The sequence below is a fragment of the Pogonomyrmex barbatus genome, unplaced genomic scaffold (genome assembly GCF_055798465.1).
Source record: "Pogonomyrmex barbatus isolate J1 unplaced genomic scaffold, ASM5579846v1 scaffold17, whole genome shotgun sequence".
Classification (NCBI taxonomy): Eukaryota; Metazoa; Arthropoda; class Insecta; order Hymenoptera; family Formicidae; genus Pogonomyrmex; species Pogonomyrmex barbatus.
In genome coordinates this window covers 7336094-7350835 of record NW_028297113.1, presented here as the reverse complement: position 1 = coordinate 7350835, position 14742 = coordinate 7336094, and the positions used below count along the sequence as shown (strand labels likewise).

Genomic DNA, 14742 nt, shown 5'->3' with positions numbered 1-14742 from the left:
TTGAATAATTCATCGAGAAGCAGATAACGTTGAATGAATGAGAAAGGAGTGATGTGATTTTTATGAAATTATGTTGCCGAAATAATTTTCGTTTGAGAAACTTCAGTCAGCTAGAGATGAAAATAAGGATAATTATTCGATAACAGTGACAATGAAGATGAAGATGATGGAGATGATGCACTACCTTGTTAAAACAGACTACCTGTCTGGTAGCTGGATGAGGATTGAGAAAAAGTCTTTCGCTAGTGTCGCTGCCGCAGCTGGAACTCTCACTCATTTCCGCGGTAAATTTTCTGGAGGCCCTTGGACTAGGCGGTGCAGCTCTGCTTTGCCCTCCCAAGTTTATGCCCACATTTCTCGAACACACTTGAGACTGGATGTGCTCGCACACTCGCCTAAATCTTCGGATATTCCCTGCGAACATCGAATGTTCCATTGTCTGATTCGACACTGTCTAGTTTTTTTTTTTTTTTTGAGAAAAGTTGCAAATTTACCGTATGCGAGAAGTATTATCAAGTATTATCAAGTTAAGAATTAACATCATGATTTCATCGAAAATTTGCATTTAAATTACTCTCTAAATAAAGACCAAAGTTTTTGTTTACCACAATACTGGTTTCTGGTTGCTGATTGAATTTATGAACCAAACGGTTACGGTTAGTTCTTGTCAGACGGGCTGAACGACTTGTTAGAAAAAAGACACTGCCACACATCGACTTACCAAACGAACAATGTACATATGTATTGCGGATAAGACATAAATTTATATGTATGTATTAGCTGTAAGTGCCAAGGTAACATCGATCTAGTTGCGCTTGGATAGTTGCCAAACATCGAAGAACGTAGCATCTCTAACAGTTTACTACTATCTACAGCGAGTAGTGTTTTTGCGTATCTGAGGATTGCATATCTTTTGTTTGCATTCAGTTTGAACCTTTTGGGCCCTTCGCTTTTTCTATCTTTCTGTCTTTCTATTTTTTTAATTTAAGAATGACGAAAATTCGAGTTTTCCTAAAGAGAAAGTTAGAGTAAGAACGCGATTGTGCACTTACCGCTCAATAATGTGAAGGTAATGGCAAAGAGAGGCTCGTTTGGCTGCTTCGAGATTGCACTAATGTCAACTTGAAATCGCACTTGTCTTTGAAACATGGCTGGTGCGGTGCTACCTCTCTTATATTCCACTCTGAACGACATCGGCGAACTCACGCTATGAGATAATTCTGCTATCTGCAAACGGCCAGTTTGTTCCATATTATACGATGTACGATCAGAGAGAGACGATCAGTCAAGTTGTCAATATAATTAGCCAGATTTTAATAAAATTTCATTTTTTTCTAAAGTTTTGTCGGCGATTGCCATTCTCCCAAACGTGAAAATTATTCCTTTAAGATAAATACGAGCTTATTAATAGTCGCATAATTCTTTTACTTTCAAGATGTGTCTTTCGAAACAAAGACGAAGACAACAAGCTTCAGTTTCGGTATACTTACCGATAAAAAAGCATGGATTAGATCAGCTTTCACACTGGCTAGCGGTTTTCCTTTGACTAAAACGGTGAAGGTTTCGTCTTTTTCCGTGGTCATCAAACTACCGAACCATGATTTCTTCGTAAGTTCCGGCGAAGAATCCGGCGTGAGATGTACCTATATGTGATAGAAACTTGATAATGGATATCACATCGGAATAAATAAATCTTTTATCGCTCTATATATTACTGCTACATTTTTAATTGATTTTTGCTGAGAAAACATGAATGTAAATTTATAGACTTTTAATTCGATTAAGAACAATTACCGATCGAGATCACTGATTGAAAAATGTAACTTTCGCTATATATCGTAATTGATGCAAAATTCGTTAAATAATAAGCAATGAAAAGAAATTAATTTTTATTTTCATCCGTTATCGCATACCTCTTCGGTACTAGTGAGCAATTTACGACGATGAAATCTGGGACTGCCCAAGAAAGAATTTTTGAACGTGGTCAATCGCGATCTCCAGTGATGAGCTCCAGATCCCGCTCCCGTGTGAGGCGATCCCGGCGGTGTAACGCCGACCGCGACTACTACGAAATGAATTACATCTATAAAACATATACTTGATTTCAAAAGCGTTAAGATATTAACTTTCTCCCTCTTAATTAGATTAATTTAATTTATCTAATTAATTAGTCAATTAATTAGTACGAAAAGTGGGTTTTTTTCAAGTAAATATGATCCAAGTAAATATGATCGTTATGCGATCGAAATAGAGAGGACCGTTATCTTTTGAAGCAAATTTATAACGCAATTTTGTACAATTACAGCCAACTACAGCCAATTCAATATATATAAATCAGAATGATATCTGCTAAAATGTAAGATACTAATCTGCATCGGGGACTCGTTATTTAAATATCGATACACAATCCCAGGCGATAAACATGAGAGCACTTAATGTAATTCGATCTGCCTTGCTTACGACAGTATAGATATGGTTTCCAAGAGCAGCAGTTAAGTGATTATCGATGTTGTTCGACACAGCCTCACGATACACGTGATTCATAACGTAGCGATCATCATACGTATATAAAGTGATCAAAACTTAAAAATGTTTGAAGATAATACTGTGGAAAAAAAAAGAGAAAAAAAGCGGAAATGAATGCAATGCAAGGCAGTATATTGGCGAAAAGTCTCTCTCACACACACACACACACACACACACACGCGCGCGCGCGCGCGCGCGCGCGCGCGAATAGCACCTTTGCGTTATTGTTAATTTACTGGACAGCGCGATATTACTGGGCGCGCGAGAATATTTTGTATCAAAGTATACGTTTTTAAAGAACAGAACAAAACAAAAAAAAATGGTATTTTCGGAGAGACATAATTTCAGGTAAGATAATAATTTCAAGTTTAATTTTGAGCTAAACTCACCAGGCTGCACATCGTTGAGTTCAATACCAACGTTGGCGAGCGCTGGCGTCGGCGTCGGGACGCTTTGACTCGTGGGGCTACCGCCGTTTCCGGCGATGGTAGCGGTAGTACCACCACCGGTGGACAGTCTATGTGCACCGGCGACGATCGTCTGGCCCATATGCGACGTCGGTACCGCTCTGTGGGGACTTAGTAGACCCACGGGTGCGTGCAACGGCGAACTGCCCGGTGTCGATGTGTGCGAATGAGACGCGTGGGTATGGCATCCACCCGTGCTAGGTGATCGACGCGCGTGGTGTCTCGTGCTGCAAATAATGTGAGTGAGAGCCAATTAACGAGATATCGCAAACCAGATTCGTCCACGTTGAGTTACAAAAAGATTACACGTTGCAAGTGGCATTCTTTTTTTTTTTTTTCAGTATTTAATCGGATGAAGCGAACAAATCTAGCGAAATGTAATTCGCTAGTCGCACCTGACGTGAGTTCAGACGTTGCGTAAACGCGCGGGAGATAATCGCTCGCGCAATGATAATCGTGCTCAGAATCGACGAAAAAGGGGAAAAAAGGAAAGGGAAAGAGACACGTGACACATACGATGCACGCGACATGTGTGCGGATAAACGCTGACGCTATCACGCGATTGTTGATTGGTGTGGTTTGACTTCCGCGGACCGCGGAACTTGCCTACCGTTACAGAACGTTTTCGGCCGTATAGTATAGTTGGCGCGTTGGTTTTATCCGCAAAATTATTATTGTATATACGCCGAGTATTCTTCAGATTTCATTTTCCACGCGACATAAGAGAAGAGAATCCGTCACGATCTGTGTTACGTGTAACGTAACGTGTTTAATTTTCCTTTCCAACTTGAATTTATTCTCGAATTTACCTGGATTGTCTTCTGGGTGTCAAAGGCGAGCCATGGCTGATCTGTCCGAGATTAAGCGCGGTACTTCCGTTCACTCTACACGTATCCACCCGTTTCCTCGGCGGATCAACCTCCAATTGTCCGGCAGATCCTCTCATGCCACCTCTCATTACCTCAAGCTCATCCTCGCAAGCCGGTCTTCTTCGTTTCCTCTCCAGCAGCAGGAAGTATATCACCTTCTCCGTATTATGGCTGAGAGAATATTCCAAGGTTAGATCCGCTATAGTCACTTTCTCCAATACTTTTCAAACACTCAAACGAATGGAAACCAACTTTAAAGTCTTATCTTACTTTGGACTGAGCAACTCTTGAATGAGTTTGTCGCGCTCCTTGAAGCAACCAAGACTCGCGATCGCCTGCAACACGTCGGGATCGATCGCCTCCACGGACGGAATAACGTGCGTTTGCACCACGTCCATCATCGACAGTTCCAATTCTAATTCACCTTTACCTGCCGCCGTTACCCAAATATGCCTATTTATTTCCGCTAACTGGAACAAATCGACGTGCCTTGGTTCACTTTAATGTATTCGGAGAGAAAGAGAGAAAGCGAACAGAAATAGCCTCACCGTCAATCTTTTTTCGGGATCGACTTCTATCATGCCTCTAAGCAAATTTTGACACTCGGGTGGCACGAAGTGCGGTATATAAAACAATCCACGTTTAACTTTCTCTAACAATTTTCTCAGATTGTCGTCGTCGAAGGGTAAGGCGCCTACTAGAAGCGCGTAAAGTATTACCCCGCAGGACCATACATCTGCCTTTCTACCGTCGTACTTTTCACCCTATTAAAATAATAATAATAATAATAACAATAATTTTCGCATATAACTTTCTGACGTTGCTCTTAAAATAAAATAGACTTATTCTACTCGCTTAATTTATCATTTCTACACAATTTAATATAAGTAAATTAATTGTAACTAGAACTCTCTTACTCTAATGACTTCGGGGCAAGCGTAATGAGGCGATCCGCAACTAGTCTCCAGCATAGAGCCCGCGGGTTGTAAGGACGCCATTCCGAAGTCTGCTATCTTAATGTTATTTTTTTCATCCAGCAACAAGTTCTCGGGCTTTAAATCTCTATGGCTGAAAGTGACAAAAATCAAACATGAGAATAAATTCAAGATATTTTCAAACAAATGATTATAAGCGATACGCGAGACTTACCATATACTATGACTGTGGCAAAAATCTAATGCGGAAATTATTTGTCGAAAAAATCTTCTCGCTTCCTTCGGGGTCAATCTGCCCTTTTTAACCAAATAATCAAACAATTCTCCGCCTGATACGTGTTCCAGAACGAGATATCTTGAAAGAATATGCAAAATGCGTGATACTCTTGTGTCCTATTTGTTAGCCTTCAACTTTTTCTGACAAGTTTGTCAATGCACTTACAGATATTTCTTGTTTTCGTACACGTCCGAGAGGCCAAGCACGTGCGGATGGTCGATCAGTTTCATAATGGCAATCTCACGCTCCACTTTCATCAACACGGATTCCGAAAGCTTTTCGCGGTTGATAATCTTGATCGCTACCTTCTTACCCAATACACAGTGCACGCCGAGTTTAACCAATCCTGAAATTAAAAAAAAAAAAGCAATCTTTTATTTTAGGCGAGCATTCAAAAAATTTCGATGATGTATGATTTTCTACTGGTTATTTTACTGGTTATTATAATTATATATGCTTTGATATGATATACGCAGAGATAGACCTAATAATTGTTTTATTTTTTTACCTTTATGTAATTAAAAAATTTTATAATTTTTGTTGTGATTTGTAGTTAAATATAGAAAAGTAACAAGAAGAATCAACGAAATTGTCAAAGATGTGATAGAGACTATGTAAACTACATTTCGAACAGTAAATATCGAGTAATTTTACTCGAATAATTTGCCATTCTTTTCACTTGGTAAAATCTCGAAAAGTTTAACGTCGCTCGTAGATTTTTTTCTACGTGATTTTATACTACTAGAAAATATCATCGTCCTTCGAGCAATCACATAGATATTAATGGTATATATGTATTAATTTGTTGTATGATGTTTCGGAATATAACAACAATAAAAGTTAATTAAATCATCAAAAAACTAAGATCAGATTTATATGGTTCTTTATAACTATAAGCGATGAAAAATATTCAAGGAAAAGAGCCAATATAAAAATAGAATATCTAAGGTTGGTACATACAAAATTGGTTTAAATCGTTGTCTGAAATCCATAACGAACCGCGCTACATTATGTCTTTATCCACTTAAATGCGGCTGCGCTATGACGATGTACGGCTGTACGTGGCTTAAGCGGATAAGCGAAGAAAAGAAAAATACAGAAAGAAACTGTTCGTTGTGGAACAACGATGGACGAGCAATTAAGAATCCTCGTAACGAAGTCGCGTCTATTCGAAGGATTACTGAGTTTAATCCTAGATAAAGAATCGCGTAGCTTTACATGACGATTACGTAAAAATTGTGAGAGATATCGCAGGCGCTTGATTATCGCGAAGCGATGGACGTTTTTTGATTACTCGAGCGAAAAATAATTTTCACGTGCGCGTCAGCTTCTCTGTGTCTGTATCGCGTGCACTTATTTACATGTTGTCTAAAAATATATTACATTTCTGTGACGTTACACTAGAATGTTATAAATAGTCCAAGACACTTTTTATGATCGATGACCATCTTTCAGCCATTCTCAATCAAAATGCGCGAGATTAAGTCTCGCTTGTGATTGACGAGATGACAATTCCTATGGAATTAAATGGACGCGGCGTTTCCTGTCAAATCCGGTGGCAATTGCATTAGCGGCTATTGAGACCATCGAGAGTTTAAAGTGCACTTTCCCCTAACGATTTGCGTCATCCATGATTTAATGGTGTCGATAGCATATGCATTTGCAGAGAGAAGCTTTTCGTATGTAATTTAAAACATGTATTTGCCAACATTAAATTTTAGTCAACGCGCGCATAACTCGGTTCACATCTTGACGTATCCAACAAGTGAGAGAGAGAGAGAGAGAGAGAGAGAGAGAGAGAGAGAGAGAGACTCGATGATGAATTCCTTCAAATGCTTTATTTAAATTTACAACGTTGACACATTTTGTTCTGAATCTACTTTGAATATACCTTGACATGAAACAAAAGATAAATCTTATTGTGAAACGAGTATTTTACACTTAAAGCGTTGCGTTGGAATATACGCTAACGTAATATCGATTCATCGTTTTCGATTTGATTTGCTTTTTACATTCGATTCGCCAAGTTTGCCGGGGGAGGGGGATTTTCACATCTTTTAACATCTCCATTCTGGCGAGAAGCGAAGTAAGCCGGTAAGCTGTTACATTCTTCTTTCTAACATCTTCTCTCTCCATCGATCTCACCAGTTATAATTCAAACCGCGCGCACTCATGTCGCAAACACGAGCGGCAATTTCATTACTCGCCCGCGACCGTAGGTCACGGAATTCAAAGCGTGGAGAGGAATTCATTCGTATGATTAACGCGCCGTATTGTCACGTGCCGGAGCATGCACCCCTTTCGAGGTGCATACGGGATCGATATAGTCCGCCACGGAGGAAATGACCACCGCGAGATTCATCCGTTGGAAGCCGAGCCGTGAATTCATTAACGAGCTTTTGCGAAATTACATGTTGATCGAAGAACCAAATTGTGTTTCTATTTAAGTTTCGCATTTGTATCGTGTTCTATTTGTGTTCTATTTCTAGAGACATATCCGAAATATAAAATTTTTTTCTGACTGAAAAAGAGAAGAATTTCTTATCTTAATATCGCTAATTTGCTCTTGCGTCACACACGCGGCATGGCATATACACGCCGGCGTATATACGCGCAAATTCGCGTAAATTCTTTCTTCTTCGATATGTTCGCGTTGTCGTCGACGTTACTACTTTTTCCCCCTGTTCTCTACTCCAATCTCCCTGCTGGTGACATTTAATTAAAAACGCTCATTAACCGCTTCATAAAGATTTACAATCATCGTCAGATTTTTTTTTTGTACAGTGAATATGATATAAAGTGGTCTCTGAAACATAAGATTATAGCCACATTTATTACTAGAATATCAAGTTACGATCTACCAACGAACGATTTAGATTTTTATTACTTAAAAATTAAATTTCCTGTCATTTTCTTCCGTTACGTACGAAGCGATGTGTATTCTTAAAAAGTGTATTTTGGTTCTGCCAACTGTAATTATGTAATGAATGTAATTATGTAAAATAATTTTCTTATATATCGAGAGTTTAAAATATTATCAGGAATGCCGCTGAGATAGGATTATCCCATAGGATTATACCTTTGAAAACGTTTTTAATTTCTAATTTTATTCTTACTTTCTAATTCTCGGCCTATAGATAACCTATAGTTACGTAACATAATTAGTGCGTTGTCAATATCGATCGTATAATAGCATGAAATGCCTTCGAGGTGAGAGCAAATTAGTGCTGCGTTAGATTCCCCCCCTTCTGCAAATCTTTGATCTTTGTGTGAGCTCTTTGCAAAATGCATCGGTTCTTTTTTCATAAATCTTTTATAAATCATATCGCCAAGAATCGTTTATCTTTTATTTAATTATTTCGATTTTTTTCGATATATCTTATTAAAATATACTAAACATCATAAAATAAAATTGCCTCATTCGTAACAACATTTGTAATTGAAACTTCTGGCGCTTGCAGAAATTTATAGCATTACCGTTGTAAATGTATATATGTGTACATTCAAAATATTGTTTATTTTGCGAATCTTTTTGATGTATATGTAAGTTACATCAGAAACATATATCCGTTTTCCAAACGAATTCGCACGTGCTGCAGTTACGCCGAGGGCTAATCCAAATTGCATTTGAATCCGAAACGAGAAGAGATAGAGTCGTACGTGGTAGAGAGAGCAGAAAGATATAACTGAATATTCGAATTGAATCGTTGGTCCATGAAAATGTATTCGGCAATGGTACTATGAAGTTAATAGTCTTACCGTGCACGACCGCGGAATGGCTTCGATTCGATCCTATTATCGCTACGCCTGAAAGTCTCGTTAATTATCATTATTACATGTCCGTTAAACAAGTTTATCTTCGCCATCGTTGGCGATAATAGACTTCTCGATCCTTGATTCAAGAAAATAGGAAAAATGTTTTCATTTCGGAAACTTGCGTAGGCAGCGAGATAATCCGTGAGAATTACACGTGTTTTTTATGCTACAGTGCGGCAGACCTCGAAGTCGCGCGAAAAAGTTTCACGACAAATTTGTATCGATCAACATATGCACGCACGCACACGCACGCACGCACGCACACGCACGCACGCACGCACACGCACGCACGCACGCACACGCACGCACGCACGCACACGCACGCACGCACGCACGCACGCACGCACGCACGCACGCACGCACGCACGCACGCACGCACACACACACACACACACACGCATATATATATATATATATATATATATATATATATATATATATATATAACCTTAACACTTAGTCTTTTCAATCAAGAAAACGTAAAATAATTGATTCGAAGCTCGTTTCACGTTATAAAAATATAAAATATAATTCGTAATCTCATCACATTTGCGAAATGCATGTGCGACATCCCATGCATCCTTTTAAACATCACGGAATTCAAATGAGTTCTGATTTCGATTTAATTAGACTTAATTTCTGTGGTATCGCTGATCACGATAACGATAGCAACAGAGATTTATAACGGAGTAGGAGATGAAGGAAGGAAGGAAGGAAGGGAGAAAGAAAGAGGGAGAGAGTGCGCACCACCCACCAGTCTGGCCTTTTCCCAAGGTCTTTTCCAACCGATATGGGCCGACGTACTGATGGGTCTCCTGGGTGTTGGACCCAACGGGGCTCTCCTTGCCCTGCATCGCCGCCGAGCCACTGCCTTCCTCTTGGTCCGCCAGGTTGAAAGGTTGTCCTGTAAAAACTGTCGATGTCGAACCGCCACGATCCTTCCTTCTCTTTCCACACTCTTCGTTCGCCGTTATCACTTTCTCGCGAGGTCCGGTACCGGTCTGCCCTGTTCTATCGCGATTTCACGCGACATCGTGCTCTTCGTCGTGGTAACTTGTGTGCGATGCGATAGAATACGCGAACTCTGCGAGTCGAGGAAATTTAACGAATCAATTCAATTATCTCCGAGTTATTGTACATTTTCTTAGTTTCATTCGGGCAGCAATTCGGAAACGATCAATGCGATACGCGCGTCAAATGTTCGTTTATCATTGATATTCGTCCATTCCTTCTCGAAGAACATGGCATACCTTCTAACTCGAACACAGATTATTTACGAATGCTGTTGGACTGCTGCCGTTGGACTGTTGCCTTTCTTTCGAAATGCTCGAATTAATCGAGAACTAAATAAATCATAAATCGCGCGTCATACACATCCATCTCGCTATCGCCTAGATTCTTACATCACGATAAGCAACATTCACTGAACGATGGACGACGAGAAACACCGCTAGATACCCCCAGGCGGGAACATCATGCACCTAACGCAATCACCGCATACACTATCACTGCCGCGATTTGGCACGATTTTATCTTCGGTGGGTGCCTCTTGCGGATTCTTTTCATGTTGCCTGTTTAATCGTCCACTGGCTACCGAAAACGTTTCGAAGAATGATAATTAATAGGTAGTCTGCTCATTTGAATCAGCGATGCATCGAGCGATGTACCGAGGACGATGTATATGTCGATATTTATGGAAATATATCGCAGTCGATCGCAACCGGCCACGATTCCACGAACACGAAGTTGGACGCCATTGTGATTTCAAGGAGAGAACTCGCGATATCCTGTCTGATCGAGGATGTGGTTAAACTCCAACGAAATCGGTCGTTCTTGGCGGTGCCGCAGCTCTTCCACCTCTACAACGAACTTCGCTCTCCTCCTCGTTTATCAAACCTCGTCAAACCCTCACGACCGAAACCTCATTCAACTCGGATTTCCACTCCGCTTGGCACTCACGGAGCAACGAAACAATCTTACTTGATAACAGGAGCTTCGCAAATTTCGAGACACACTTCAGGCTCGAGTTACCCTCTTTTCCTCGAGTCGCACTATCTTTCTATCCCGCGTGCACTTGTGCATCAGTGATATCGCACAACAATTCAGCGATAAGTGACGTGATTGCACTAGTGATCGGGCTGTAAGTGATCGGAACTCTATTACGATGAAAAACTTTTTCAACATGTCTCTCCCACTTTGCGTTTTTACATTCGGTTTTATCCTCTCTCGTCTTAGCCAAAGTATATTTCTATTTTAGCAAATGAAATTTAGCTCCGTCTTACAGAACTGACGACGGCCACCACGGCGCTCCCAGTTCGATTATGTGCCGGACATACAGAGGGGGTAGATAGTGCGCGCGCAACCCCACGCCCGCGAACGGCGAGATCCTTTCCGCCCTCTGCGCGCCATGGGAAACCACCACCGAGCAAAGGCGATGGGAGGGTGTCAGACCAGGATCGGGAAAACGTGGCGGAGAAAGTAGCCGCGTGTCTACCTTTGGGGTGGCAGAGTGCGCGATATACGGGGGTGGCATTGCCGCCGCCGTCACCGCCGCCGCTACCGCCACCGCCACCGCCACCACCGCTGCCACCGTCGCCACCGTCGGTACGAAGACGACCGCCGATGGTTCGCATCCGGGCTTTCGTTCGTGGCTGAGTGAGTTCTCTGTCATGCGAGGGTGTTCACAGCTTGTCTTTTTTTCTAACGGTGCTAATTTTATCTTATTCAAAACGCACTAAATAATCCGTTCTTTCCATCTTCTCATCTTTCCATTAAAAAGTGTTCGTTGTACTTCGATTGGCTTTCAAAGTTGCAGCTTATACGATAGATGATACATAATATAACATTTGTATGTGTAAGTTTGGCTATACAATATACAATATAAAGTATACATGCAGATATAAAAAAGTTATGTTTCATTATTTCAGTTCATTTTTGTTATTTTCTTTGAGATAATTTTACACAAAAGAAAAGATATTACTGCAAAATATTATTAGAACGCTTATATTTATTTCTATGTTACATTGAATAAAATAAAAAATATTTATATATTTAGCAAATATTTGTTTTTTTATTTATCGTTACACTCTATTTATATTGTTATGTATTATTTTATGCATTTTTTAATTAAATTCAATACAAAAATTTATTCGAAAACAATAGCGAGTCCCATCAAAGTTTCCACATTAATTAGTAATTAGTAACGATGCCTAATCTCATTAGCTGTATTTTGTTCGTTTTATTGGCGGCACGTGCGTTTAATTGATAAGTTGGTGGTTAAAATGTACGCCGAACATTTACCACTTTCCATTTATCGATATTAGAACGAGTAATAATACCTCGCTACAAAGTTGGAACTATATTGTTGTCTCGTGAAAAGAGAGCCGTTTCCGTCTCAAACGATAAAATGTTATTTCTCTACTGACGACAGAAATGGAATGCCGGCGTTACTTCCACTGTCATTCATATAACTCGCTCGACTGTCAACGCTTTAACTGGCTGTGACAGAAGCTAAGGGCTCGAATTGTCGACGGATCAGTCGCGGATCTAAACTACTTTTGTCAAGATGGAAAGAATATCATTCTTTGACAAATAATTTGTTTCATGTTTTAATACGAAATAATTATTGCATTGCATAAATACAATACGTGAAAGCAGAAATTAAAAACACCGCTTACTTTACTTTTTACGAATGATGCGTTAAGCGTTAAACAAAAATCGAGGTCTAGGGGTTTAAGGATTGTTTTTGCGCTCTCACCAATCTCACGTAATCTTATTACGAATAAAGTATGTGAATTATCAATTATGTTCAATATAATACATTAGAGATATTTTCCCAGGTTAGATCTTTTAGTGCTAATCGTATTAAACTCGAATATCGCGACACGAAATATCAGAAAACGATTAGTAAAATCACCTCGAATGAGATGTGAAGATAGTTCAATTTTGATCATACAAATACCAATGAACCGTTCAAAAGGGAAATTCGCGAAGGAAGAGAGAGTTTCTTCTCATCGTAGTATAAATCTATTAAACGTAGCAATTAATTCTTTCGGAGAGAGCGAGAGAAAGAAGAAGCGTTTAACGGAGGCACTTTTCTCGATGAAGCGCATATATAAATATGCAAGGAAAATTACTCGCGCCATGGCGTGAGCTATCACAAGGAGGGCTACCTGTATAGGGGCAAAGTAACAGCAATATACAGGGTGATCCATTTAACTTGAATATAACATCTAGAAATTGATATTTTTAATATTTTTGAGAAAAAATAAGCTACTCTAACTTAATTAAGGACACCTTTGTATTTTACCATTTTCTCTCAAAAGTACTTTTTCAGTATCTTTTTTTAAAAAGGATATTAAACAGCTTCTTCGCCTTATATTCGACATATTTGAACAAGATTAAAATAAATTTACTAAATTATTGTTTTATATTTTAAAAGTTAATAGCGAGATGGCTGTAAAAATGTATAAAAAAAGCCAGTTGAATAAACCACCCCATAGATTGGGTTTGCGAGCGAGAGAGAAAGTTACAGCGTGATAAAGAGATGGGATCGTAGGGGAATGAGAGGGAGAGAGGGATAACAGTCGGTGGCACAAAGAGGAAGGGGTGCAGAATGCTTAGGATCGATAGATATATAGAGGCAGAAAGGAACACAGGAAGCGTCTGACACTTGGGAAACTCCTAGGGATGGTTTCTTACGAGGTGATTCAACTCAAACTAACAAGCCGTTTTTCAATACCGATCGATAATTCGACCGTATGTTTTTGCGTTACGAAGGGTCTTTTCCGATATGCTGATTACTGTTGTCAAAATTATATTGTACAAATAAACTTTCATAAAAGCGGCGTGACTTTTTTCTCGTTTCTCTTCTCGAAATAAAATAATAAAAATTTGTTATGCGTTACAAGTAAATAGGGAAAATTAGTCAATTAATTATACGCATATAAATTTATCACGGATTGAAGCAAACATTTTTAGAAAAAAAAAAATGTCTTTATTTTTTTTTTTATCAATTATTAAGCAATTTGGAATGAGCAAAAATTTTCATATTTTCATTATATTTTATAAAGATTGAAAGGAGAGCTTTATGTTAGTGGACGAGAGAAACTTTGTCATATGTTATGTCTATGCTTTGCAGATACAAATTTCAAGTTAAACATCGGAAACGAGCGGCCTTCAGGTTTTGACAGCTCAAGTACGAGCGATTAATTGGCCTGCCATCGTCATCCCTTTACTCTCTTCTGCAGCGTAGAACTAGATAATCATAATAAATATACTCACGGTTAAATTATTGTAAATCGCTAAACAAACTTTTTGACTCTCTTATTGTCTATTAGAAATTTATAAAAATAAAAATTTTGAGAATAGGAAAAGTTACATGCGTTATATGTGAGGCATATGCTCGATTCAGATATTATACATTTGAAGATTCGTCAAATATTCGGTCGGATGTAGCTGAGATTAAGTTGACAATTTTATGGCAACAGTAGGAATATCCGGCACATGTCGAGAGATGAATATCTCGCTAGAGTGGTACAGTTTATCCGCACTGTCAACTCGGTGGATTAAATCCCAACGTGGTGGCGTGTGAAATTTTCCAGGAAAGTTACAATAAGCCGTAAAATGACGCCGATAATTAAACTTTCAAGATATAAAAATTATATTTCATGCATTGTGCTTCTATGTAATGTTCAACTTCTTTTCATAAAAAAAATCAAAGAACACTTTAGAAAAAGATTCCAAGATTGTCAAAAGACTCAAGAAACGTTTATATCATAATGTAATACAAATAATGTATTGAAATTGTAGTATAAATAATGTATGGAAATAAATATCACTGATATATTAAA

General features: G+C 39.0%; 2 protein-coding genes across 5 annotated transcripts in view; one reads left to right on the top strand and one right to left on the bottom strand.

The window, feature by feature from the left end:
• sff (BRSK family serine/threonine-protein kinase sugar-free frosting) overlaps window positions 1–11237 on the bottom strand; it is an 18913-nt gene extending 7676 nt beyond the window's left edge. Inside the window, exons 1-12 of one of the 2 annotated variants that reach the window (XM_011649333.3) lie at window positions 9645–11237; window positions 5240–5420; window positions 5012–5152; window positions 4780–4930; window positions 4411–4626; window positions 4133–4332; window positions 3803–4033; window positions 2916–3220; window positions 1914–2065; window positions 1491–1643; window positions 1053–1227; window positions 185–414 (exon numbers count right to left, since the gene is read on the bottom strand). In XM_011649333.3, coding sequence (XP_011647635.1) covers window positions 185–414; window positions 1053–1227; window positions 1491–1643; window positions 1914–2065; window positions 2916–3220; window positions 3803–4033; window positions 4133–4332; window positions 4411–4626; window positions 4780–4930; window positions 5012–5152; window positions 5240–5420; window positions 9645–9744 — 2235 coding nt within the window. In that variant the 5' untranslated portion in view covers window positions 9745–11237. The remainder of the gene's footprint in view (window positions 1–184; window positions 415–1052; window positions 1228–1490; window positions 1644–1913; window positions 2066–2915; window positions 3221–3802; window positions 4034–4132; window positions 4333–4410; window positions 4627–4779; window positions 4931–5011; window positions 5153–5239; window positions 5421–9644) is intronic. The other variant, XM_011649335.3, reaches the window with a different exon arrangement.
• The window catches only part of LOC148937103 (uncharacterized), a 25867-nt gene extending 11125 nt beyond the window's left edge, over window positions 1–14742 (top strand). For 2 of the 3 annotated variants that reach the window (XM_089074362.1, XM_089074363.1), the window contains exons 3-4: window positions 11175–11545; window positions 14031–14742. In XM_089074362.1, coding sequence (XP_088930488.1) covers window positions 11175–11545 — 371 coding nt within the window. In that variant the 3' untranslated portion in view covers window positions 14031–14742. Of the gene's footprint in view, window positions 1–11174; window positions 11597–14030 lie in introns of all 3 variants that reach the window. The other variant, XR_016138700.1, reaches the window with a different exon arrangement.